The 24,543-nt window shown below is 39.1% G+C and overlaps 1 protein-coding gene across 5 annotated transcripts in view; it reads right to left on the reverse strand.

Annotated features, from left to right (window-relative positions):
- LOC117950641 (ephrin type-A receptor 6-like) overlaps positions 1 to 24,543 on the reverse strand; it is a 55,327-nt gene that overhangs the window by 17,669 nt on the left and 13,115 nt on the right. For 3 of the 5 annotated variants that reach the window (XM_034881935.1, XM_034881926.1, XM_034881961.1), the window contains exons 3-8: positions 16,653 to 16,781; positions 15,784 to 15,933; positions 15,520 to 15,681; positions 15,159 to 15,387; positions 4,967 to 5,122; positions 3,654 to 4,004 (exon numbers count right to left, since the gene is read on the reverse strand). In XM_034881935.1, coding sequence (XP_034737826.1) covers positions 3,654 to 4,004; positions 4,967 to 5,122; positions 15,159 to 15,387; positions 15,520 to 15,681; positions 15,784 to 15,933; positions 16,653 to 16,781 — 1,177 coding nt within the window. Of the gene's footprint in view, positions 1 to 3,653; positions 4,005 to 4,966; positions 5,123 to 5,441; positions 5,577 to 6,272; positions 6,368 to 15,158; positions 15,388 to 15,519; positions 15,682 to 15,783; positions 15,934 to 16,652; positions 16,782 to 24,543 lie in introns of those variants that run through there. The other 2 variants (XM_034881944.1, XM_034881952.1) reach the window with 2 other exon arrangements.

A 24,543-nucleotide genomic window follows, 5' to 3' on the forward strand; every position in this document is an offset into this window, starting at 1 on the left:
CCAAGATGGGGTGCTGAGTGTACATTACTGAGAAATAAAATGAACTTTTTTGATTTTTGGAAAATGGCTGCAATGAAATAAAGAGTGAAAAATTTAAAGGGGTCTGAATACTTTCCGTACCCACTGTATAGCGATGTTTATTAGGACATTAGCACAAGCATGATAGATACTGTGACTTTTCATGTGGATTCATGCAAACATTTCAGTCCATGCACTGCAGATAATGAGCCACGGAAAACTGCATTCAAACCGCATGAATGATGAAGAGTGGGCTAACTTATATTTATAATTTATATCTGTCAGCAACTCGGACACACTGCTGTCCACGCTGACGTTCCGTCACCTGTTGAGACACAGATGTTGTCCGTACTGTCTCTGGTTCTGGCTCTGACCACAGGAACAGAGACGGGACAGCTCGCATCAACGCAGCGTAATAACTCCTAAAAATAATTTTTATCTCGCAAATGCATAGTCTCCGCAGTCATCTGAACCATTGAATACAGCAACAGGAAATAATACTCACAGTACTTTTTTTCCTGTGAAGAAATGTTTTGCGGTGTTGGTGAATTCTTAAAAAACAAAACACCACTAAATGTTACATTAAAATGCGTTTACTCTCATTACTGAGATTGTAGCGGGTATAATATTACTGGAAATGTATTTAGTAGTGCGTTATATTACTGCGTTACAGCAAAAAGCAATACATTACTGCAATTGCTTTACTTTTGTACCATGTTACTCCCAACACTGATCACTTATAGATACTGGTAATGAAACTGTCCGCTTTATTTGATAAATTAAACTGTCTTAGGCTTTGAGTTCCATCATTTTGGTGCATATTAGCTGTAGAACTCTATTGATTGCAGTTGATCCTAAAAAATCAAATTTTTTTTGCAATTTATGCATTCCATATGTTCTCTTTTTTCTGGACAGATTGTTGAGGGCTAACATTCAATTAGCCATATTTATTTCTAAAATATTAATGAAGGTTACATTTACAGTCTTCTGCTTGACATGCAAATGCTGTAGTTACATAATGCCTGATTCATAGCATACATATTGTGTTTGCATGGGAACAGATGGAGACATTTATGCTACAGTAACAGGAACATTTATTTCTTCTGCACCTAGATATGCATTTCTCCCACCTGAGCACCCTGTGGCCAATCCATCCAGCTTAACGGGTCAATAGGTGAAACATATATCTGACCCTTAAATAGCTGACAGAGCCATTGTGACCTGAAGTCACCAGTCCTAATTAGCCATTTCTGGCTGACCTGAGATCAACTACAGATATATGTTCTCAAGTTAGCGCTGCAGAAGGTGTAATTGGGGAAAAATAAAAGACCTGAGTTCTAGAGACTACTGGAACCTGAACCTGATATTTTAAGGGCGAGAATATTGATGGAATAATTGATGGAGAATGTGGAAATGAAGGAGGCCAAGGGAGTGGATTAATAAATTATACTGGGATGTATGTGCACATTTTCTCTCCTTTCAACAAGTGCAGCAAGCTAGCATTGAGATGGAATTCAGATGAGAACAAGACAGGCCCTCATCAGTGGCTCAGATATAAATCTGTGCTAAATCATTTTTGTGTGCAATAATAGGCTGCCATAACCGTAGCAGCAAGGTTGTTGCGGTTTATCGTTTTGTATTGTAACTCACTATACTATATAACAATAGGAGAAATACTTTTGGTTTAGTAATACAACTGTGGAAACTGAAAGGCAGTGGAAAAAACATACATGTCATATTTTAACTTTTTGAGTTTTAGAGACAAGCTCAACTTTAATGTTCAATTTCAGCCAATCAAGGCCTAAAAACAGCTGTCCATCCTGTTACATGCACATCAGATGGCAGGAACAAAGTCTCTTAAAGACTGGTCTTATTCCAAAGTCTTGGTTTTGTGGTATCTTGATCAGAATGGCGCAGTGAATGGTGCAATGTGATAATAAACAATACTTTTCTCACTATTTTAGGTTAGCATGTTAGAATGTTTGCTTATTTACACAAACGGCAATCCATTAATTAGTTGTGCTGATGTTTGAGTGTGATTTAAAAAAAATTGACCAATTTCCTTTTTAAGTTATTATAAAGTTCTACCAACCTTTTTGTGTTTATGGCTCTCTGTAATGATTAATTATATTGACACTTCTGTCAGTTTTTCAGGCAATATAGAGTGCGTGGTTGGTAAGTGGGGAAAAATGGTCCCAATAATCATTGCAACTGCCTATTTGTCTTGAATCGGGCTCCTTCTCATTCAAGAAAGGTTAATAACTTCAACAGTCACGTGGCTAATTTTTCTGTTAGTATACAGTGAAAAATATTGCATCAAGTATTATTTTTAGAAGAGTTTTGCTGATAGGCTGCAATACTATGGAAACCAGATGTCAGGTGTGTCTGTGTCACTTCATGCCCATCTCTCCGGCAAAGGCAGCAAGACTGACGGGAGCAAACTGAAATGCAAAAATAATCTCTGTGGGAGGAGGAGGAGCAGCCTGTGGGGATGTTTCCATCAGGATATTTAGAATGGATTAACTTGTCAAACTGCCTTTCCTCAGTAGATACACTGTAAGCACACACAGCTAGCCACACGTGCAAACAAGTGGGAAAACAAATCCATAGCCCTGCATTTGGTCTTTTAGTCACTACTCTTGTTTTTCACCACACACACACACACACACGCACGCACGCACGCACGCACGCACGCACGCACGCGCACACAAAATAAAAAGATATAAAAAAAGTATATACTTATTATTAGGGTTGTTTTTGCTTACTTAACTGTTTTTAGACATGAAACGGGGGCAAGAGAGGGGGGGGATGACAGCATGCATGCAGCAAAGAGCCTCGGATCGGAGTCGAACCCGGGCCACTGGTAAGGGCTGAGCCAACATGAACGCACACTCCACACCACACACACCACACCAGGTGAGCTATTGGCCGCCATGGCAGTAGCACTTTTTGTAATCTGCTAGTTTGCAAACAATTTTTCAGTTTTGCTTGGCTCCCTGCCATCCCACAGGCTGAATGGTCCACTGGGAAAATTCCCACCGTTCCAGATGGCCATTTTGCCCATGCCAGCAGGATTAAAATGATAAATGTGTAGCAATATTTTGTTGCTTACCATGTTCTATTTCAGCCCTACAAAATGTCTTAAAATTGATTTCTGTAATTATAAAATTCATGGCTGCAACAAACATTTATCTTTCAAATATTTTTTGAAAGTAATACCTTAATGAGAACATAGGCCGTGGAAACCAATGCCAAGTCTCTGATTTGCTTTTTTTTGTCTTAGTAACAGTACAAAACCCAAAGTTCTCTAATTACAGTAATGAGAAACATAACAATTTCACATCTGAGAAGCTACAGAAGAACAAACATCTGTTTGGCATTTTTGCTAAATAAACGAATTAACCAAATAATTAACTATCTAAAATCTTTGCAATTAGTTGTCTGCCAATGGATCGATGAATTTATCCACTATCTGTTCAAGCACTCATGAAATTAGTAATTCATTGTAATTTTTTTCCAAATCAAGTACATCAATACAACTCAATCCTACAATTCTGTTAATAATAACATTAAATTGTCATCATTACCACAATTAGAGCTGCAGACAGTAAATCAAACAGAGCTTTGCAACTCACCAGCTTGGTGTGTGTTGACGGTAACATTCGCCAGCGAGCGTGCAGACACCCCAAGCCCAGAGACGCCATTCGCAGCCTCCACGTGGAAGGTGTAAGTGGTGTGCATTGCAAAATCTAGTATTGCCACAGAGGTACCAGTCAGACCAAGTGGCCTTGGGATGAACCGCAGGTCTGGCTCACATGGTTCACACTGTGTCACACCACTGTCTCCGTCTCTTCCATCACAGCGCTGACACAGGATGTTATAAGTGATGTCCTTCCTGCCACCTGTGTCACTAGGAGGCATCCACTGCAAGAACAGAGCCGTGTCATTGATCAATGAGACCAGGTTCCTGGGAGCTGACGGAGTCCCTGAAGAGACAGTAAAGGTATTGAGATTACTCATTGATAACTCACTAATATCTTTGTCAGGTATTTTAAAGAAAAAAGGCTTGTACAAATATAGCAAAACACATGTAGAGGGCTTTGGTTGTTGTCTGATTGAATTCAAGAGTAGACAAAATAATCTATCATCACTGGTGCCAATTCAGACTGTAGACCTCTTGGGAGAGCCACAATGAGTGTCTAAGGTTTACTAAAAAATGATGAAATGAGCAGCAATAAGATCTTACTTGTGGCATACTACTGAGTAAAAATGCATGTTTGTATGCAAGTAACAGTATTAAGTATAAAAGCTAATACACCATTCATTTGACCTTGAGGATGAAGCTAAAGTGGGCACATCAAAATCTGTGACTTAAATGGCCCTTTAGCAGCAAGTGAGTATAATTTGTATGTGTAGTGTGTGTGCGTGTGTGTATGTGTGTGTGTGTAGGTACTGTGTGCGTAGGTGGGTGGTTGGCTTTCAACTTATTCTGCAATATTTTTTTCTAACAGCCCGTGTCAATTTCCTGGATCGTACACAGATTTAAAACTGTACAATGTCTGGGTTGGCAAAGTGATCAGAAATTAAGTTTGCCTTTGTATATCTGTTTGTAGTGGTACGTTTTTATGAGTGTTTGTTTTTTTACGAGTGCCGTACGTGTTTCATTCCGGTACGCAACTTGTCAATTTTATGGATGCTACGTCATTATTTCTCACGCTATGAATGCTGTACTTCATAAAAGATGGGGTTTTTTCAACGTTAAGCTAAATGTAAAGTAAAGTAATGTTGGCCCATACCTACATTTAGCTCAATCACATTGCAAAAAAAAAAGACCCAGATGGATGGGGGAAAGATAGCACAACGGACTAAAATAAATGCCAGACATAACAGAAACTATGAATGTTGCAGCTAAACAAGACAGTTAGTCTTTTGCAACTGCTCTACTAACTTGTACAAGCCATGGTGGAGGAGTCCTTGATAGCTCTGTAGAAGCCTTTGTCACAGTGGCAGATGGTGGCGGCCTGGTCATGGCTGGAGCTATGTGGAGGACACTTGGAGCAAATAGTGTTCCCTGCATATGCCTTGAAGAAGCCAGGCTTACAAGCTGGGGAGAGGGGAGAAAGAAGCCAGTTACACAAGGTTAATGTTCTTCATGCAATTGTATTTTCATCCACACTCATACATTTAATTAAATTTCCAGCTGCTCTCCTCACCTGTGGTCTGACCTTATTTTAGAGGTACTATGGATCACTGTCATTTATTAGCTACTAAAATACATTATGGTGCTGTCCATTGTCCAGTCTAACATAGAGCACACACCTGTAATTTCCCTTTTCTCCCACAACACACATATTTTAAAATAAACACATACAAACAGCTCATATATGCTGGCAGATGTGGAAGCACCACATTTTTGACAATACCTGTTTTTTCTTAAGGTAGCCTACTATTAAGTAAACAGAATGGCAGATGTTAATGGGTTTCCTGTAAAGATCCAAAAGTCAACAAGAATTTTAGAAACGTTAGCTATCTAACAAATTATGATTTAAACACTTTTGACTATCACTCATGAAAAAAGCCACCACAGGAGATAAATAACTATACATTCAATTGCTGCCGTTTTCCTTTCTTTACTAGCTCGAGGACTTATGCCTTCCTTAATTTTCCAAATCCCAATATCAATATCTTTATTTGTTACAAGGTTCGACCACATACGGCCGGCCAGCCGCAGTGACCGTAGGAAACACTACTGAAGTTACGTCCTCGCTTCAGCCGCCGATTTGTAGTTCGGCCAACCCGGGTGTTTGACGAATGTAGCTAGCTAGCTAGCTAGCTACACTCGTCTACTGTCTAGCGTTAGCTGTCTGTCTAGCTAGCTAGCTAGCTAGCTAGACAGACAGACAGCTAACGCTAGACAGCTATTTTGCTAGGGGAAACCGCATTCAACAAAAAACAAGTTTTGAGTTAACGTTAGTTGAAAATATATTAAACCATGTTTACGTGTTGCAGGTAAACTAGGGTTCATCTCATGGTTAGCTAGGGTTAATTGCAATTGTCTTTAAATTAGCTCGTTAGCTAGCTAGTTAACATTAGCATAGAAACCTATGATCCTGAGCTAGTTAGCCAGCTAGTTGACGACGCTGAAAGTTATTCGGCCTTCACTGTTTACCAAAGTATCAAGTCTAAAATAAAATAAAAGTGTTAAATATAGCGAGTTGAAATTTGGAACTCTGGCTAAATGAATAGGACATTACCAAAACTAATCCTCTGGGGACCATGATTTTCCTCTGGATTTACAGATGGTGACGTTACACAAGACGTTTAATTTAACGTCTTTATTGGCACGACGATAAAGTGACGCGGCTAGGTCCGAGGAATTTTATCTCAAGTCTTTGTTTCTATTTTATATTGTATAGATTATAATTTCTAGATATTACAGATTTAAATAAAAAGCATAAAATAATGTACAACATATATGAATTAAAGAACAGCATCTTGTGTGGCATGTAATATCACTTATACAGCTCCAATGTAATGATGGAACAAGATACATAATATATTTGTTGTCGTCTTACAATTTAGACAAATACATAGTTAAATCTTTAAAACTACAATGTTCAAAAGTGCTGAAAGGAGAGTGCGGGTTGTGTAGATATACTGTATAAATTAAGCTATGGAAAATACGTTGGAGCCCATTTGTTTTAATCACCAGGTTTAATTTAAAAAAAAAAAAAATAATTTAAACTTTCAATAAAGTCCTCACTCCCAGATTTCCTTGAATACAGAAACATAATAGTTTGTGTTGTTTGTCTGCCAGGTTAAAAAAAATAGCTATTAACACACAAATAATGTATTATAAAAATGATGGCTGTCTTTCAGTCTAAAACCTCCATCCACTTACCTGGTCTATTCTGCTGACCTAAGTTTTCTTTAGTTTTCCGTCCGTACATTTCCTACCTCATTATTTCCTCCGGTTCTCTCTCGTTTTACCTTTCCATTTATTTTTTCCATCAATTCAACCAACTCCTTTCCTTATCTTTCCAAATTTTTCTCTAACTGTTTTGCTCTGCCACAGTTCTCACCTTTTCTTGATTCCCCCGCCCATCATTCTTCCAATATTTTTCCTTATCCCATCTCTCCTCCTGCTGTTCTCTCCTTCTCTCTTTAGCGTAACGCTTATCAGAAGATGGCAAAAACATTGCAGACTGTCTCCTTTTCCCCAGACTTATCTCAGCAGAGAAAAATAAAGCACTACAGGTGTGATTAAAAAATCTCTGGATAATTTTATTGCAGATTGATTTGTATGAGAAGTGTGGGTGGGATATTAATTTCAAAGTTATCAAATAAATATGCCAGCTATAAGACAGACTATGCATAATAGAGAAAAAGGTAACTCATTTGGAAATTCAATTAAGACTGCAAGGCAGCCAGCCAGAAGGATTTTGTAATTTCAGCCTTTTAATATTTTCCCCACAATTACATAAGTAGGGAGCCACATTTCTTTCTTTTCTTTCTCACATCATCAGCAACAGACCATATTACACAAGTGTGTTATTGTCTGATGCTTTATTGCCTTTATTGAGAAGCGCTGCTACTATTATCCTTTTGTTTATATTAGCCCTTTTTATTGTACAGTGATACGTTTCATATTGTCTGGCATGAATGAGGTCCAGCTGCTACCCAGAATCCGGTACTGTACCCACGACTCCTTGTAAAAGACTATTGTTACGGAGTGGATTATCCTGGTGGAATAAAGTAAATTGAATCAAATTGCTCCTGTACTTTTATTCATGCAGTAAAGGAGCTTCAAATTTAACAAATTCACTAGTTGTAGATACACTAAATCCCTAAGAATATTATGCAGACTTACTGATGCAGTATCTTTAGTATCTATATGTTTACGAGACCTGTAGGAGAGTACTGGTTGAGTATGAATAAGACCACCTAAGGCTATAGATTGTTGTCATGTGAGTCTCCCCGAGCCTCGAAACGTATTAAGGGTATTTTTTTCAGCAATACCATCCACGTTTCAGTTGTTCATTCAGCTATTATTGCAATCAATTTGGTATTGGCCGATGTTCGCCTTGCTGACTGCCATCGGCCTATCGCCAAATTAGATATCATTCACGATGGCAATGGCCAATGTTTACGTGTGTTTGTTTTTTTGCCGACTTGGACAATAGTCCGCTAGCATATGCTGTTACTTCAGATGCTGATTCAGGAAAGAAGACACTGACTGCAGGGTTCAATATTAAGGTATTTTTTCACCTGCCCGGTCAGTCAAGTAAAAAAGAATTCTACTTGTCCAAAGTAAATTTTTACTGGCCCCTATACAAATTGTTTTGTATTAGTGGATATCAAATAACGACAAAGACTTAAGTAAGTTGTTATTTTTGATCTTAATTAACATTGTACCTCATGAACAGTGCCCTACTGTAGATTAGTTAAAGTTCATACTGAAAGTGGAGGAAATTGCTTAAAAGAACCTATCAAATCAAATTGCAATAATTCATTTAGCGGAGAGACAATAGTTTCTATCTGTAATTTGTGTGACCGCATACATTTTTTTAAGTACCCTCATTTCTACTAGGCTATGTCATAGAGCAGGGATGTAAACTCTATTTTTAAACAGTTCTGTTTCAGTCTTTGGATCTGTTTTACTCCTGTGAGTCCATTCAGTTGGAATATCATATATAGCTAATGAACAATTCCACATAACACATTTTGCAACACGCATCTCAGATCACATTTTTACCTACTGTGACCACTATCTTGTTCAACAAACAGCCCAAAACTCAAATAGATTCCAGATAAAATTATATAAAACAGAGAAAATCAGCAAATTTGAGAAGTTAAAAGCAGCAAATATTAGAAATTTTTGCTTGAGCACACCACTTAACGATTATTGGACAATCAAAGTCTTTGCCAATACATTTTCTGTTGGTTAACTAATCAGTTAGTTGAATAATTGTCAATTTGCTTCCTATATGTTATGATCTTTTTTGTTAGTTAGCTATATTTCCTTGAAACAAAGTGGTCAAAGGTCATTACAGTATTTTTCTTTAGCATTGATCAGTGGTTTTGAAAGAGAGAGAAAATAAGAGATGCCGTGCAAGGTAAAGATGAGCGAAAAGGAAAAATGCAAAGAGAGAGATGCAAGGAAAAAACAATCTGCATTAACAGGTGGACAGAATTGAGTATAACGATATGTAAAAGGGATGAGACAAAAGATTGACATGCAGACAGAAATCCTCGCCAATATCGCATTGCTGCTTAGCTCTAATGGGTAGAGTAATTTGTCACCCAGCTTCCAATTTTTGAGGCACCTCAGTCACTTGGATAGTACTTTCCTCCTCTGCTGAGCTCCTGCCAAAGGCAACAAACAGATTCATTTGAATTTGCAGCTGCTCCCTGCTCTGGGATTCGTTGGGAAAATCACCACCAAAAAGCAATTACAATACTCATACCACTATTCCTATCAACATTTTGAAAACATCCCCTACACATATATGCACACACAGACACATAATGAGATCAAATTTGTACAAATATCAGTTGTTTGGCTTTTTATCTTGGAACAAATTATTTTTCATGAAACGAACAATATTGGTACAAAATGCATATTCCCCTCAGAGCAAATATTACTGTACTCAGGAAACATACAGCAATAATGCAGACACAGGATGTTTTCACCAGTTATTGCCAATTACGGTTGTTTTATTCTTCCAACAGTACAAAACCCAAAGATATTCAATCTACTATGAAAATTAGCAAATCCTCACAATTGAGAAGTAGAAAGCAGTAGGTTAAATGTTTGGCATTTTTGCTTGAATTTGCATAATTTCTCTTTTTATAATTAGCAGTATTTGTAACATTCTAGTCCCTAACAAATTGAGTGATAAAAATCAAACTCTCTTTACCTAAACTTGAATTCATACATTTGTTTAGCCACCTCTGGGTAGCGCAACAAGCTGTACACAAGATTCTGAAATTATAAAATGTACACGCAGCAGATACAGAGCTATAGTAGCATTTGTTTGGACTCGAGTTTGGGCCAAAAATGCACTCAATTTGTAGCTCTGTATTGGTCTCAACCAACTACTAAGGGAAGTTTTTGACTTTTTAGCTGCTAAATGTTCCACTGTGTTTACCAATAGTTTCTAACTTTGCCTGAGTGGTGGTGGTAGTGTTTAGTGGGTTTCTAGAGTGTTTTTGCTTAAATAGCTGCCGGCCTGCTGAAAACATTGCTGATAAGGGCAGTATGTAAATCACAACAGTGAAGTTGCAGTCTGGAAAACAAAAACAATGTCCCGTAAAATGCCACGACAATTTGATCCATGGATATATTGATCAGAGCAGCTTAAAAAAGACTTGTTTTTAAAACACATTGCAACGATTAAACTTTAGCTTTAGGTCAAGACCAGAATCTAAGGATGCTTTTGATTGGAGTGTGGATCAAAGGAAGTTCATCAACTGCACACTTGCAGAAAAGGAATGACGCGCCAACAAAGAGATTTGGAGTTGTTTGGGTGTGTAGTTGGACGTTTTCTCTTGGCTTTCTGTTGTCAGAAACAGATGGAGCCAGAGACTATGTTTACTCTCTACTCTCAGCTTTGATATGCAGATGTAAAGTTCACAGAGAATGAGTGATGCTCTAGTCTGGCTGAGCAGCGTTAAAGGCCAGAATAAAGTCCTTAATGGACTGAAGAGGGGCTCGGATACAACTAAGAGAATGTATTGATCTAATCATATTTTCCTAGTCCACTTTACCTAAATTCAAGGTCACAAGTTTGTACTTTTCCTGCCTGATCAATCCAATGTCTTGAGACAGCAGAGGTCATCAGCGACAAGCTAATTTTGTTGATTGGAGAACTCTTGATATGGATGGATCATGAGGGAAAAAAACACTTGCGTGATTCTGAAAATCGCTACAAATCTGTGATCGTATCAACTTAATGAATAGTACAGTATAGTTCAGAAGTACACCATTCAGAAGGTTTTGTTAAAACCAAAATATTCAAATATGAAAGTTTTGCCAGCTATTGAATGTAATCCCTTAGCTTACTAGTTGGTTTTTGGTATTGTCTGCATATTTTTTTCTGAATCAAATACAATTCAAAAAAACATCTCTACTGGCTTTGGCCACTGTCTCCTCCTGAATATGATGGTGTGACGAAAGGATGTGGAACAAATAGCATTAGCACTATGATGTTGCCTTATCTAGGTCATGATATAACCAGCCTATCTCTGAGTAATCCTCTTGTGGCTGACACTGAATGAAAGGAATGGTATAAAGCACTCGATTGAGATGTCAAAACAGTCTGGCAGAATGCTATCGGGGTGGAAAGCAGGGTTTGATAAGCGCTGATGCCTTTGTTTAGGCAGCTGGGAGGGAAAGATGGACGTGTTAGCGCAGAGCTCTGCTTATATTTGGAAGCGTCGGGGTTTTCCCTATTCTCTCTCTCTCTCTCTCTCTCTCTCTCTCACGCACGCTCACTCTCCCCCTCTTTTGCTCTTTCCCCATGCTGCCTCTCAGACAGCTTTGATCACAGCACCCTTTGAAGCAGTGTTCCAAAATGAAACTGAGGAGAAAGCAGAAGTCACCGCAAGTTCATGCCTAAACTTCCTGCAACTACTTCCAAAGTGTATGTCTTCATCACAGCACAAGCTTTGCAAGACCTATGGAAATTATTGATAGGAAAAAAGGATGGGCCGTAATTCATTAAAGCCATAAATCATTCAATGCAAGACCATAATGCGTTACTATTGATCATCTCTTCTAACCTAATGTTAATGAGTTTGAAGATGCCATTCGAGAATTGCACAGCACATCAAACTCGATAGACGATACCTGGCATTTGTGAACCCCACTGTACTGTAGCTCGTGTACACCAAAACAATAGCATAGCAGTATCTCTGGTTTCCTTTACTTTTCCTTTCATTTCCTCCTCCTTTACCCAGGATGCTGCAACAGTATTTCAGAGTAGAGTGAATCTTAAAGGAACAGCCATTTTGGGAAATATACTTGTTTTCTTTTAGAGACCGTGAGATGCAGTGCAGAGATAACCCAGAGAAATGTTTAGCAAACACAAAGACTTGACACAAGGGGAAACTGTGAGTCTAGCTCTGTCAAAAGGGAAAATACAATGTAGGCCTCTTTTTAGGTTTCATTACTTGTATTTATTTTGTACTTACTTGTATTGTACATACAGTAAGTGCCTGTGTTTAGAAACGTTACAGGGTCTGTATTGTAGTAAATGGCTACAACAATAAGATAGGTAATTATGTACAAATTTGTATCACAACCCTTGTCAGCTGCCTCTTCAATTCATCTTAACACCATAAGTGATGATATGAACTCTGTATTACATCATTATTGTGATTGTTCACATTTTTCTGTAGTTGCTTGAAGTTTGTGATTAATTCCTAACTAAACGCATTGGAACTAATTTTTTAATCTGATACCACATGAATGCAGCACTACTTAAAATAAGCCTGTTGTGTCAGTCTTATTAATATCCCTGAAGTCAGTTCTGCCAGTTGGGCAGCAGGGTGATGTGAGACGACATAGATCTGTCAACTGTCAGAGATTTTGCCATATAGTTTATACCGAGATAGATGTCCTTTTTATTATCTCTGGCTGTATGTACAGGGTTGCAAATTTAAGATCAATACTGGTTTTATAGCAATATTAAATTGCTGGTAGAACTTTGAAACTGAACTTGCCATTTAGAAGATCCATTTCTTTATTCCTTTCTGATAAATCTTGACAAACCTAATATATTATATATTAGTTTTGTTCACATCAGTGTGATTAAATACCTAAATTTGGCAGCTGGATAAGTTGAAAACAGACATTCCTGCCTGGTTATTCAATCCATGCCGTTTGTGAATAGATTTTTAAGGAAATATTATTTCACAATATATATCAATAATGCAATATAAAAAATACATTACACATCTACTGTCAACTAGAGGTGTCTGACAACTTTGGTTTGTTATTTAGAAGACCAACAAGATTTTCTCCAGAGGCTGTACCCCACCAACATAACTCCCAACTCTTCAGAGCAGAAGGGAGCAGGCAGCCATTCAGCTGGTCAAAGTCATGACACGCGCACAGCATCTACTCAATGATTAGCCTTTACAGACAAGAGCAGCAAATACAAACAGACTGCTATGGAGCAGTTACAATCTTACACACGTCGAGTGTGTAAGATATCATAATATCACGCACATTGATATTATGATGGTGGATGTGTACAGTACTATTTTTATTTTCAATCTTTTGCATGTGTGTGTGTGATACTGCGCTTCCCATAGTGTGCCGGCTGTGCACAAGCCTAGGTACATTTAACTAATGCGCTGTTAAAATTCAATAAAATGCTGTGCTATTGACTTTAGACCAGGTTTCTGCTGCCGCAAGATAGCAATACAGCAAGAATTCATCTAAACACACCTCCCTGTAAGACCAGCACATCCATGGGCGCAAAGATGGGCACGTGTGTATTTTCTATTTAAATGGTGTGGGCGTGGGACGGGAAATTAACAACAGCATCGGTCTTAAAATAGCAGAGATACTTGCAACAGGCCTTGCGCGTGAGCCGGGTGCTAGATAGGTCCCATAGTATTAGTAAGTGCAGAGTGGGTTAATGCTACATGAGTTACTGACCCATTCACTGTAACGGCTGCCAAGATCACCTACTGTTGAAACCACAGTTCAAGCAAAAAAAACAACTATCAACCTAAGGAAAGGAACAGGGAGAATATAGATGTAGGACATATACGAGGGACACTGTGAATGTGCTGCTCCTAAGTTGCAGTCTCATCAATAATCTCTCCTGACAGGCTTCGGTGTTGTTTAAATACATCTTTGAGATGATTGAGAGAGAGAGGGAGAGAGAAAAGATAAATAAGAAGCAGAGAAAAGAGAAGAAGATAAAAAGAAAATGTACACCCGCAGAGCAAATAATGGAGATATAACAGCTGTCTGTAACAGCCTACATATCTGTATTAATGACTGTTGGAGTTCTCTCTAAGTAACCAAATCACCAAAGGGATACTTCATGAATTTCACCCCAACCAGCTGAGACTTCTGGAAGACTCCGAAATTTAGCAAGTAACACGAGATGAACTTCAATTGTAATCATGCAGTGTGGCTCCATTTAGCACCTGCCTTAATTACAACAGTGAGTCTGAGCTTCGTAAATGAAAGAGAGGTTTGGGAGAGTTTAAAAAAAGACAAGGTGCCAGCTAAATTAGCTGTGAAACTAACAAATGAAGGCAATTAGCCAACTAGCCCGCAGTTTGTCTGCACAGTCTAATTGAGAAACCAGGCCAAATACTATCTGGAACAACTCATCAGTTTCTTTAACTTTTTCTTAATCTGTTTTGCTGACAACAGGCCATATTTAGGTAATGCTGATACGACTAATACGACAGGAGGCGTCCACAAAATGCCTTTCACAGAAGCTTTGTGGTATTTATAAAAGTTATTAGATTTGATACCGTTTATGTAAATGTTGTGTGGGTGAATGTTTACATTTATCTACCACAGCATGCCATTTATCAAGGCAACAACCCCAAAACAGCTTGAGATTACAAGAAATTACTTTCCCATTTGAACCAAATAATTGTTAGAAACTAAAGTTTTTCATGATTTTCTGAAATCCTTGATGACATACGCTAATATCTTCTGGTTCACATCGTCAGGATCTTGTAGCAGAGGAGGATGGTAATGAGAGATAGCAAGTTAAAATTCAGGGGGAAGAATGAAAAGAGAGCAAATAACACAGGGACACAGAGGAAAAAAAGGAGGGGGGTGTAAGTGAAGCATAAAAAAGTAGACAAGAGAAAAGAGAAGATGATGAGGGGGAATAGATGAAGATAGATGTTGATGGAGAGGATCAGACAAGGATGCATGGGTCTTAGACTGAGAGGAGGGAATAGCGGTTCTGTAAACTCAAACTCCAGCAGATGACTGGGGAGGCCCTAGAGATATGGTTATATAATGCACTGGCTTCTCTTCCTTTCCCTTCTCCCCATTCATTTCTTATCATTTGATTATTTCACTGTATCTTCAGCTTTAGTATACTGTTAGTTGGTGTTCTGCTTTAAAATAAGTATGCAAAAAGACTTCTTACCCTGACAGTAGCCATCCATCTCCTCATGGCCAATACTACAGACACAGCGTCCCAGTGGTACCAGCCAGTCTCCATCAGCACCACAGTACAATTTGGGTGTGTCCCTCTCTTCTGCATTCTCCACACACGCACCCCTTACTTCAACCAGAGAGGAAGAGTCCATATGTGGAACAGTGTTAGGAAATGCTGCCAGGTTCCTTAAAGTCGATGGGCAGCGTTTGTAGAACACCTTGTGTGAAAGGGGAAAACAGGAAGTTGAAGTACTGCCAGTCTTTTTGAAAGGAACATAATTAAAAGATAAAATACAAGTCCATGGCTGTAATTAACGCAAACATAAGTCACACCACCTCTGTTCACTGACCTTGACAGACACAAGAGCAATACAAGCTCCCACATCCTGGAAGGCCAAGTAGAAGCCGTTCTGTGTCACCGGTCCCACCTCCCTGACCTCGGTATTGAGACGAAGAACACGATCTCCAAGATCTGTCTGTGTAAAACTCTCATCTGCCGCTATGGTATCCACCTTTAAAGCCAACATGCCCTTGTTAACACAGTTCACTGTTACTGAATATGACCAGAAACGCAACAGAGAACTCTTTTTTGTGATACCGCTTAGATGACCAACCTTAGCATAGTCAGAAGGCCTAAACCGGGCCCCTTCTGAGAGCGGTTCTTCGGTCTGCAGGTAAAAGAGGTTGAAGGTTTCCTTACAGGTACCAGACACCCAAGGAATGGAGTTGCAGTCTCTCAATGTGAAACGCAGCTCCACATATACCTGAGTTAAAATATAGATAAATAATTAAATTTTCAAAAGCTCATTAGACATTACAAATGCAGTGGTGTTAAAGGGGCTGTCCCAATATTCAGGACATTAATATGGCAGCAAATAACTATTTGTTGTGTAAAAATATAGCGGAAAAATGGCGTCCTGAGCAGAGAATGAGGTCACACTTTTTCTGTGTTGTGTTACTTTGTGCGTCTTGAGCGTCTATGAGACGGCGAGGGCTGTGTCAAAGCGTCTAAACGAGTTGGGGAATGGTATGTAAGAGCGTGAGAGTGAGATTTTTCCTGAATATCGAGTACAGCCCCTTAAAACAATTTGCAGTTGGGTCTACATATTGCCTAGTCTTGCATTGCCAGACCTTCAGAGTAGTAGGGTCTTCAGGAGTTTGTCACAGCTCTGTTTTAGATTGAGTAGCACTCCAGTCAATGTGTAAAGAAGAAATCCTGCACCATCTTTGATTTATCATAAACTGTTCAGTATTTAAAAAGTCTCTCTCAGATTGAAGTCATGTTTGTTTTTTAATACTTTACATCTGCCTGCCATTTTTTTCCTCATATGTTATGTAGAAGATTGTGTTTCCTCCAGGTTATTAGACACTTTCTAAACCTTGGCAACATTACAACCAGGCCCTACTTCAACACTACTTCATTTAATGAAAATTTCTGGTACAGTGTGTCTGAGGAAGTGTTGTGATGTGATGTGATCCAGACCCTCTGTGCAGCCTGCCGCTGAATCCATCCAGACCTTAGCCAGTTGTTTTGGTTTGGCTCCATTACGTGGCAAACCTGGAAGGTGTGAATAGGTCTGTTCTGCTCATCCATCTCTGTGATAGCGTCCCACTGTAAAAATATAAGAAGTATGGATGCGTTTGTAAATAACAATTGCCATATAGCAAGCATTTAGTGTTAGTATTTAGTCAATCACGCTATTGCCTAAAATCCAAAAAATTGTCTTTGGCTCTACCACTTACCGCATCAAGAAAAATACCAGTTCTGTTAGCAGAACACAAGTCATTTTATACTAAAAACGTTTTTACAAAGGTTATGACATCTATCCTACGCAACATTTTTATGTCAAGAATCGAAACGGTTTAATTTGCTGGTGAATTTGCTAAAAATGTTTCTGTTTGACATGTACACAAGACTGTCCTACTGCCATTACGGGATGGCTATCATTCGGGTGAACTGATCTTTAAGACAACAGTAATTTGTGGATTGGTGTGAGTGACTGGGATTGGCTGTATGTATTGTATAAGTATAATAGGCTGCAGATTATTATTAGTATATTAATATGGATGCTATGTTGGGAGCTTACAGTAAATGCACCCAGCAATCATCTGCTTGCAGAGCTGCTTCAGAACGTGTTCAACCTGTGCACTTTCAATTGCATATAGTGAAAATTAATTTCTTTAGAAACATGACGTTTGAAAGACATCGGCTTAGTTTCACTAGTGTTTTCAAGCTGTTGCATCAGCCAGATTCTCTCATTTATCTTTAACGGTGTGATGATCAGAGCTTCACAATGCCTAACGTGTATTGCAGACCTTCTTTCTCGCAACTCCTGTAGCAACAAATGGGCAGGCAGCTGAGATTCTGTAAGTTACGCAGCTGGACAAAATTACATGTCTCAAGAGCAAAACATACTTGGGAGAGCTTGTTACTTCCTGGAACTTTTGAACTCATTATTCTTGTATAAGACTTTATGGTATAATCATTATAATAAATAAGGTTAAACCAACCATTGATTCAACACTGCAAGTCACTGCTTGTTTGGCTGCGCCTCTACAATATTTTAGCAAAATGAATATAACCAATGTTTTTTCTCACCAGCTCACCCTTCACACTCTGTGCCCCGCAGCTGCCTTTTTCAAGCAACCACGGGACACAAAGCTCCAGAGAGCCGAGGATATAAGAGCAGGCAGCACCGGAAAAGAAATGACACATCACTCACAGTATGATAATAATCCAAAACAGACAATTCACTCTCAGTGGTTTCTGTGGCATGAAAAATACTTTGATTGAGTTTGAGTTTCACACACAGTTAAGTGGGTGGTCCTTAAAGGTGCTGTAGATAGGATTGTGAAGATCCAGGACTTGGACCAAGAATTTGAACATCGACAACTTCTCAGTCCCTCCCCCACTTTCTGCCAAAGCCCAAACGGTGTCCTAAGCCCCTCCCCCCTCAAAGGAGAATGCATGCGTGTGCATGAACAGCAATTGACACGCAGTGAAACACCGAGAAGTTGCACTCAACAGCACATCTAAAGCAATATACTCAAGCTGCATAAATATAAGATTGTTTGCCTGTCCTCCATTATTTACAGCTTTGCCTTTTTCATTGGTGTATTTAATCTGGTGTTTTTATTAAAATGAACTAGACCAATAAATATGACAGCAAATTCCAGATATACAGTAATGCAGTTATGTGACCTTTTTTGATATTACGAGTTGAGTTGTTGAAGGATCACTCAAACGCTCTATTAAACACGTGATGGTGCACAATTGATTATTGGACACTGAGGGCTGTAGTCGTGTCCTCCTAATGTGGGCAAAAGAAGACTTCATATCTCGATCACATTCGGAGAAACCCTTGAAATGGGACAGGTATGGTCTGTAAATGCTTGCTTTACAGGATCCATATCCTGAATTTGGACAGAGATATTAAATAGATTTTCAGTGTAAGGGGTGTATTCAGTAAAATATTTCCGCATAGGATGTACCCTTTCTTTGGAAGCCTCCTCTCTCCCAGTCTTCAAGACGCAGAGGACCGAAGTTTCCTCCATGATTGCAGACTATCAGACATTTCCAGGTCCACAGAATGGAGCATGGAGGACGTGAGAAAGCATAAGTAGCTAAATGGAAAGCACTCTGCGAGTGCTTATTGATTTCACTCTCCACCTGTTGGTACCTACATTATGTAATTCTGTAGCCATCATATCTGCAAAATGGGGTGTTCAATAGGAGAAAATGGTCCAAGCTGCTGTGTTGAATGTGATATGCATACTTTTTCATTTGTGAACAATACACACACTGTGGCTGCACAGTCCCTAATGAATGAAACAATTTAAAATTAATATTTTAAATGTGTTACACAAAGAGAGACCCAATGAAGGTAGATGACAGACAGAGATAAGTCCTAGAAGAAATTAAAACAACTGAAGTAGAGTGTTCTCAAATATTAATTTCTAAATAACACTCTAACCTTGACTGGAGCGTACAAAAGCAATTCATCTAATATTAATTAAGCTATCTAAATTAGCTCTGTGCGACACCCAGAAGCTAAATGATTAATCAATCATAATCACCTCTTTCATTTGGAACTTCAGCCAGACAATAATGCTGTCCCATGATTTGTTAAAGGCAAATTTGGATACTTTTTAACCTGGACCCTGTATCGCTTTTATATTTGTGTGTAAGTGGCTAATGTGAACAAAAATCTTGGAAACACATCTGATAGTTGTGAAGATATTTCTGATTGGACCAATGTGGTTGACCGAGTGACAGACCGACATTGCCCTTTCTAGAGGCCTGGCCGCTAGCATGGCTAAAATTCAAACGTGCATTCTGTGTTCACTCAAGTGGGAAGATGATAGATTGTGAGACTGCAAGGCCTATCCATTGCATTGTCATTTCTGATATGTTCTGCTAGTGGATAGCAATGGAAATGTTTCAGAAGTCAAAGAAAGGAATTTTACCTTAAAGCAGACTTACACACTTGAAAGGAGTTTCTTCACCATATACACTCTATATTTGGTCATTTCAGTGCCCTCCTTACAAACCAAAAACAGAAGCTCAGTATCTTTAAAGAAAGCCGGCTTTCTGGTTTGCATAATATCAGCATTAAGTAATTGCAGCTCCATTATGCATACAAACAAGAGAAAATGGTAATTTGTCACTCTGTGCGCCTTAGTGTTCTAAAATGCCCTCTTGGGATGCGGCATGGTTCAGAGCAGAGAAAACAAATGCAAACCCAGAGTTTGAAAGATGAGCTGCAGCCAACGGTCTCTGAGGCAATCAGATATGCACCTACTAATCACTCTGCCTATTAGCCCCAAGCTTAGCAGGCTGTTGCAGACAGAAACCAGGCTTTGATTACACGGTGTAAAACTATAATTAATGTATTGAACTGACACTAATAGTGTGATATGAAAGAGCAATACCAGGTGTTCTGAAACTGGCCCGTGAAAAAGTCACTGTTGACTTAGTTTGGAGGATGACCCTGTGTTGAATTTTGCAAACAACGGATAATCCAATAAAGTAAGTTAAACATGTTATATATACAAAATGGCACTCAAACCACAATAAGACCTACACCTATGAAGTGTCCTGAGGACTTTTGCCAGTTCAGGTACACTTTCTGTAGGTCCAAAGTTTGCAACACAGCAATTAATTAGTACGGTGTCTGCAAACAGAAGAGAGTGGGAGGAGAGAGTGGGAGAATAATGGAAGACTTCATTATTGCTTAGGAGATGACCCTTCATGTGAGTCTTACCCTTTAGACTTGAAGTGTACAGACACATAGCAGCTGCTCAGTTTGCACAAGTTCCCAATGACAGCCCTATTAATGTGTTGGAGAGGTGCTGAGAGGTTTGGTACTTGTGACTGCAGTGATGGTTCTCGTTTGTAGCATCTTTAAGAGTGGAATATTATTATGTGGGCTACTTGTAAGCAAACATACAGTACACTTGCGTTGTTTGGAAACATTTGCTTGGCTGATTGTTTTATGCTTGTACAAATGAGAACACATTTTTATTTCTGTTTTGAACATGTTTTGTGACAAAATTCTATGAACCAGTCAGCTTGTTTGATGTGCAGAGGCAGCCGCGTTTGAGATTTGGAGGGTGTGTGTGTCAGCTGCTCTGTGAGCCTCTGCAACACATTGTGCATGTGCTGTGCAAATTTTATGAAAAATAAAATACTTTTCAAATTCCTTCATCTCATGTCAACATAGTAGAACACATGCACATATGAAATGTTGGCTACTGATCAGCCTACAGTGTCTTTAAATTTACTGTCATATATAAATATTAAACACTTGAATGTATTGGAATTCAAATGGAGTAGAATTATGATATGTTTTGATTATCATTTGTACTTTTGAAAATTAGCCTTGTAATTGAATTGAATTGAATTGTTACTTCTTTATAGTTGATTTATTTAAACCAGTGATTTCTTAAACACAAATTATGAAACCAGTTAAAAAGATTATAAGGCACAATGTTTTACTTGGATGCTGTTGAAACACAGTACAATCTGTTTTCTCCCATTTGTCCTCCCTGTACTGTTTTTGTCCCAGTACTCAATTCTGGACAGAGCAGGTGCACATTGCGTATGTAAATTGCAATATGTTTATTCCACATCTTGTCTGGACCGGGCTTCAGAGAGGACTTCTACTGTAATTCTCAGGTAAAGTAGCGTTCTGCATCCTGCTTTGAAAATTGATGATGCCAGCTTGAGTCAGCCCCTCACTGACTTCCCAGAGATACACTTGCCTTCTCCAAGACATTCAGAAGCAGTTGCAAAGCCTTATCATTTTGCAGACATGTTCAGACATTGGAAACGTGTGGTGAGTTTCTAACTCTACTTGTTATGACGTTTTTTTTTTATTGGCTCCCAGCACCTTAAGGTCTGCTCGAGAAAGGAATCTTTGACAGCTACTGAAGTTAGTCAGTGGAAAGTTGTAAAAAAAGAGGCTTAGGTACAATTTTTTTATTCCATATAAAGAGATAATCCTCCAAATCAGTGATGGCTTTTACAATAAATACAATAGGCTTACTAACATGAGCAGAAGCATATCTTTTCACCAGTGAGGTAACATAGCTTCAACCAAACATCCCCTCATTAATAGTAATAGTCATATTTAATGTATGTGTCAGTTTTAGAGCCAACATTAAATTAGGTTGGTAAGTGTTTAATTTAGCACCATCAACAATATTTCTGAGATATTGCTGAGAACTTTGTTGGAAGTAGAGCAAGGTGAGATGGTAACTTTAGATTCATTTCTGAGTTCAACACAAGTTGGCTGTAGTACGTTCTACTGTTGCCTTCCCAGCCAGTTAATGTTCCTCGCCTACTCATGGTCATGGATCGAGTCAACAATCACAACCGTTGCTGCGGGCTGTACACAATGACTATAGCGCAGCAACAGCAAGCCACCAAAGCACAGCAACCCATTGATGCCGCTGTGGCTGCTAGGTCACCCGGATTGTTGGTCTGATTGGTTGAAGGACTATCCAATTGCGCCAAGAAGCATTTGAGTTGTGTCCGTTGCTTTGGAAACAGGCTGTGAATGAAACAGGCCCAGACCCACTCTCAGTTACAACTGAGAAGGGTCTGGTGTTGACCAGGCTGGGAGGGACTGGTTATTAGGTTACACTGCCAGTGTTGGCAAGTGAAGAACTGTAAGAAAAGAGTCCATGGAGGTCAAAGAACAGGAGTTTTCAGAGAATGATACTACAAAATTAGTGTTTCCTTGAACCCGCACACAGTTATATCTTTGCACGGACAAGGATTGGATAGCCCTAGGAGGGGACCCCTAACCCTTTACTCTCGCACGATCTCCCAAAGGTCCCGGTCAAACGCCTTCTCCATTTCAACAAAAACATGGACATGGAAAGGCATACTCCCAGATCCTTGTGAGAGTGAAGAGCTGGTCTGTTGTTCCATGACCAGGATGGAATCCACATTGTTCTTCTTTAATATGAGGTTTTGCCGATTGTCAAACCTCCTTTCCAGCACCTTGGAGTAGACTTTATCCGGCAGGTTTAGAAGTGTGATACTCCAGTAATTGGCACACACTCCCCCGTGGTCCCCCGTTTGGAAAAGGGAAAACTCCACGCTGGTCTGCCACTCCTTGGGCACTGTCCCAGACTTCCACGCAATGTTAAAGAGGCATGCTCGATGACAGACCAGTTAGTCATTCAGTTAAGTCAAACACATCTTGGTGTTAGCTACTATCTCTGTAGTTGTAATGAATTATTGATTTAATGTGAATCTGGGTGGTGGCGTTGTGTTATTGTTAAACAATTTAAAGTGTTGTTGCTCTCCATAGCAAAAACCTTTGCAGGCTTAGTAAAAGGCCCTGAAAATATCCCAGCATTTATTGGTTTGGCTCCCAAGGATTTATTACACTTTTAACAATAGCCGGAAAGCACAAACCTTATGACACGAATTAGACGTAACATAATGGAATACTTATTGTTGGTGGTGGTTGCTTAGTCACAGCTGAAATATTTGTAAGAATGAAATCTACAGCATTTCCCCTTCAGGTTTAGCCCTGTGAGAATGATATGCTACAATTGAATTAATTTAATATCTGGATATTCTAAAGCCTTGATCAAATTTGTATTCATTGAACGTAAACATTGTTGTATGAGTTTAATTAAAAACAGCGGAGACTACCAAGGATAATTTAGTCAAAGTTGTTGTCTTTTAGGGGATTTGCATTACCTTTATGTTTCAGACATCGTCTTAAAGTGTTTGTGATTTGTTATTCATATTTTATTTGAGGTAAAGTGTGCTTTGCTTGTAATAAAATTTAGATAAGTAGAAGCAAAAGATGAAAAGCATGAAGCTTAAATGAAAGTATCCCACCAGGCCACTAAAAACATTATGTAAGTATTTTCTTTATTTTACAGAACATGTATGAATTAGTACTCATGTTAAAATCTGTAATGAGGCAAGACCTGCTATCTGTTGTGGTACATCTTCAAATGATGTCAAGCTCATGCCCAATCCGAGGGGCGGGATAAACAGTTGTCTTTCAAATTCCCTCGGCAAGTAATAGGATAGTGCTACAACCAACCAGAGCAACGCTGGTTGATAGATTAAACCTTTGTTGTATCCGGTTGGCAAAACTCTCTAAATACATCTTCCTTTTTTAAGAATGGCTTCAGTGCTTAACTCTAAGTCTTCCTGAGTCACGGCCAAAGCCGATTCGAAAGACAATCTTCTTTGTTTTCAAATAGCAGGGATTTCACGCAGAACCGTTGCAACTCTGCTGTCCTTATGTTAAGTCCGCCCACTGACTCTATACAAGATGTGATTTGCCTGACCAGAATTTGTTTTTCCAGCTCGCAAGCCAAAGGAGAGTTGCTAGACTGACGCTGGCAGCAAATTGAATTTGTACCAAAAAAGTACCAGTACAGCAATGTAAAAATACTCTGTTACATGTTAAACCCTGCCTTCAAGATCCTTCATGAGTAAGAGTTTGAAATACTTGTTTTGCAGCAAAATGTCCTGTGTCCCCAATGAGACTACTTCCCTTTCTCACCAAAATCCTTGAGAACGTAGTCACTAATCAGTTATGTAAATTTCTACATAGCAATAGTTTACTTGAGGACTTTCAGCCAGGATTTATAAAGCATCATAGCACAGAGACGGCACTGGTGAAAATGATCAATGACCTTCTAACTGCTGCAGACAAAGGACTTGTTTTACTAGATCTTAGGGCTGCATTTAACACCATTGACCATCCATCCATCCATCTTCATCCGCTTATCCGGTATCGGGTCGCAGGGGCAGTAGCTCCAGTAGGGGACCCCAAACTTCCCTTTCCCGAGCCACATCAACCAGCTCCGACTGGGGGATCCCGAGGCGTTCC

Source organism: Etheostoma cragini, chromosome 1, assembly GCF_013103735.1.
Source record: "Etheostoma cragini isolate CJK2018 chromosome 1, CSU_Ecrag_1.0, whole genome shotgun sequence".
NCBI classification, from domain to species: domain Eukaryota; kingdom Metazoa; phylum Chordata; class Actinopteri; order Perciformes; family Percidae; genus Etheostoma; species Etheostoma cragini.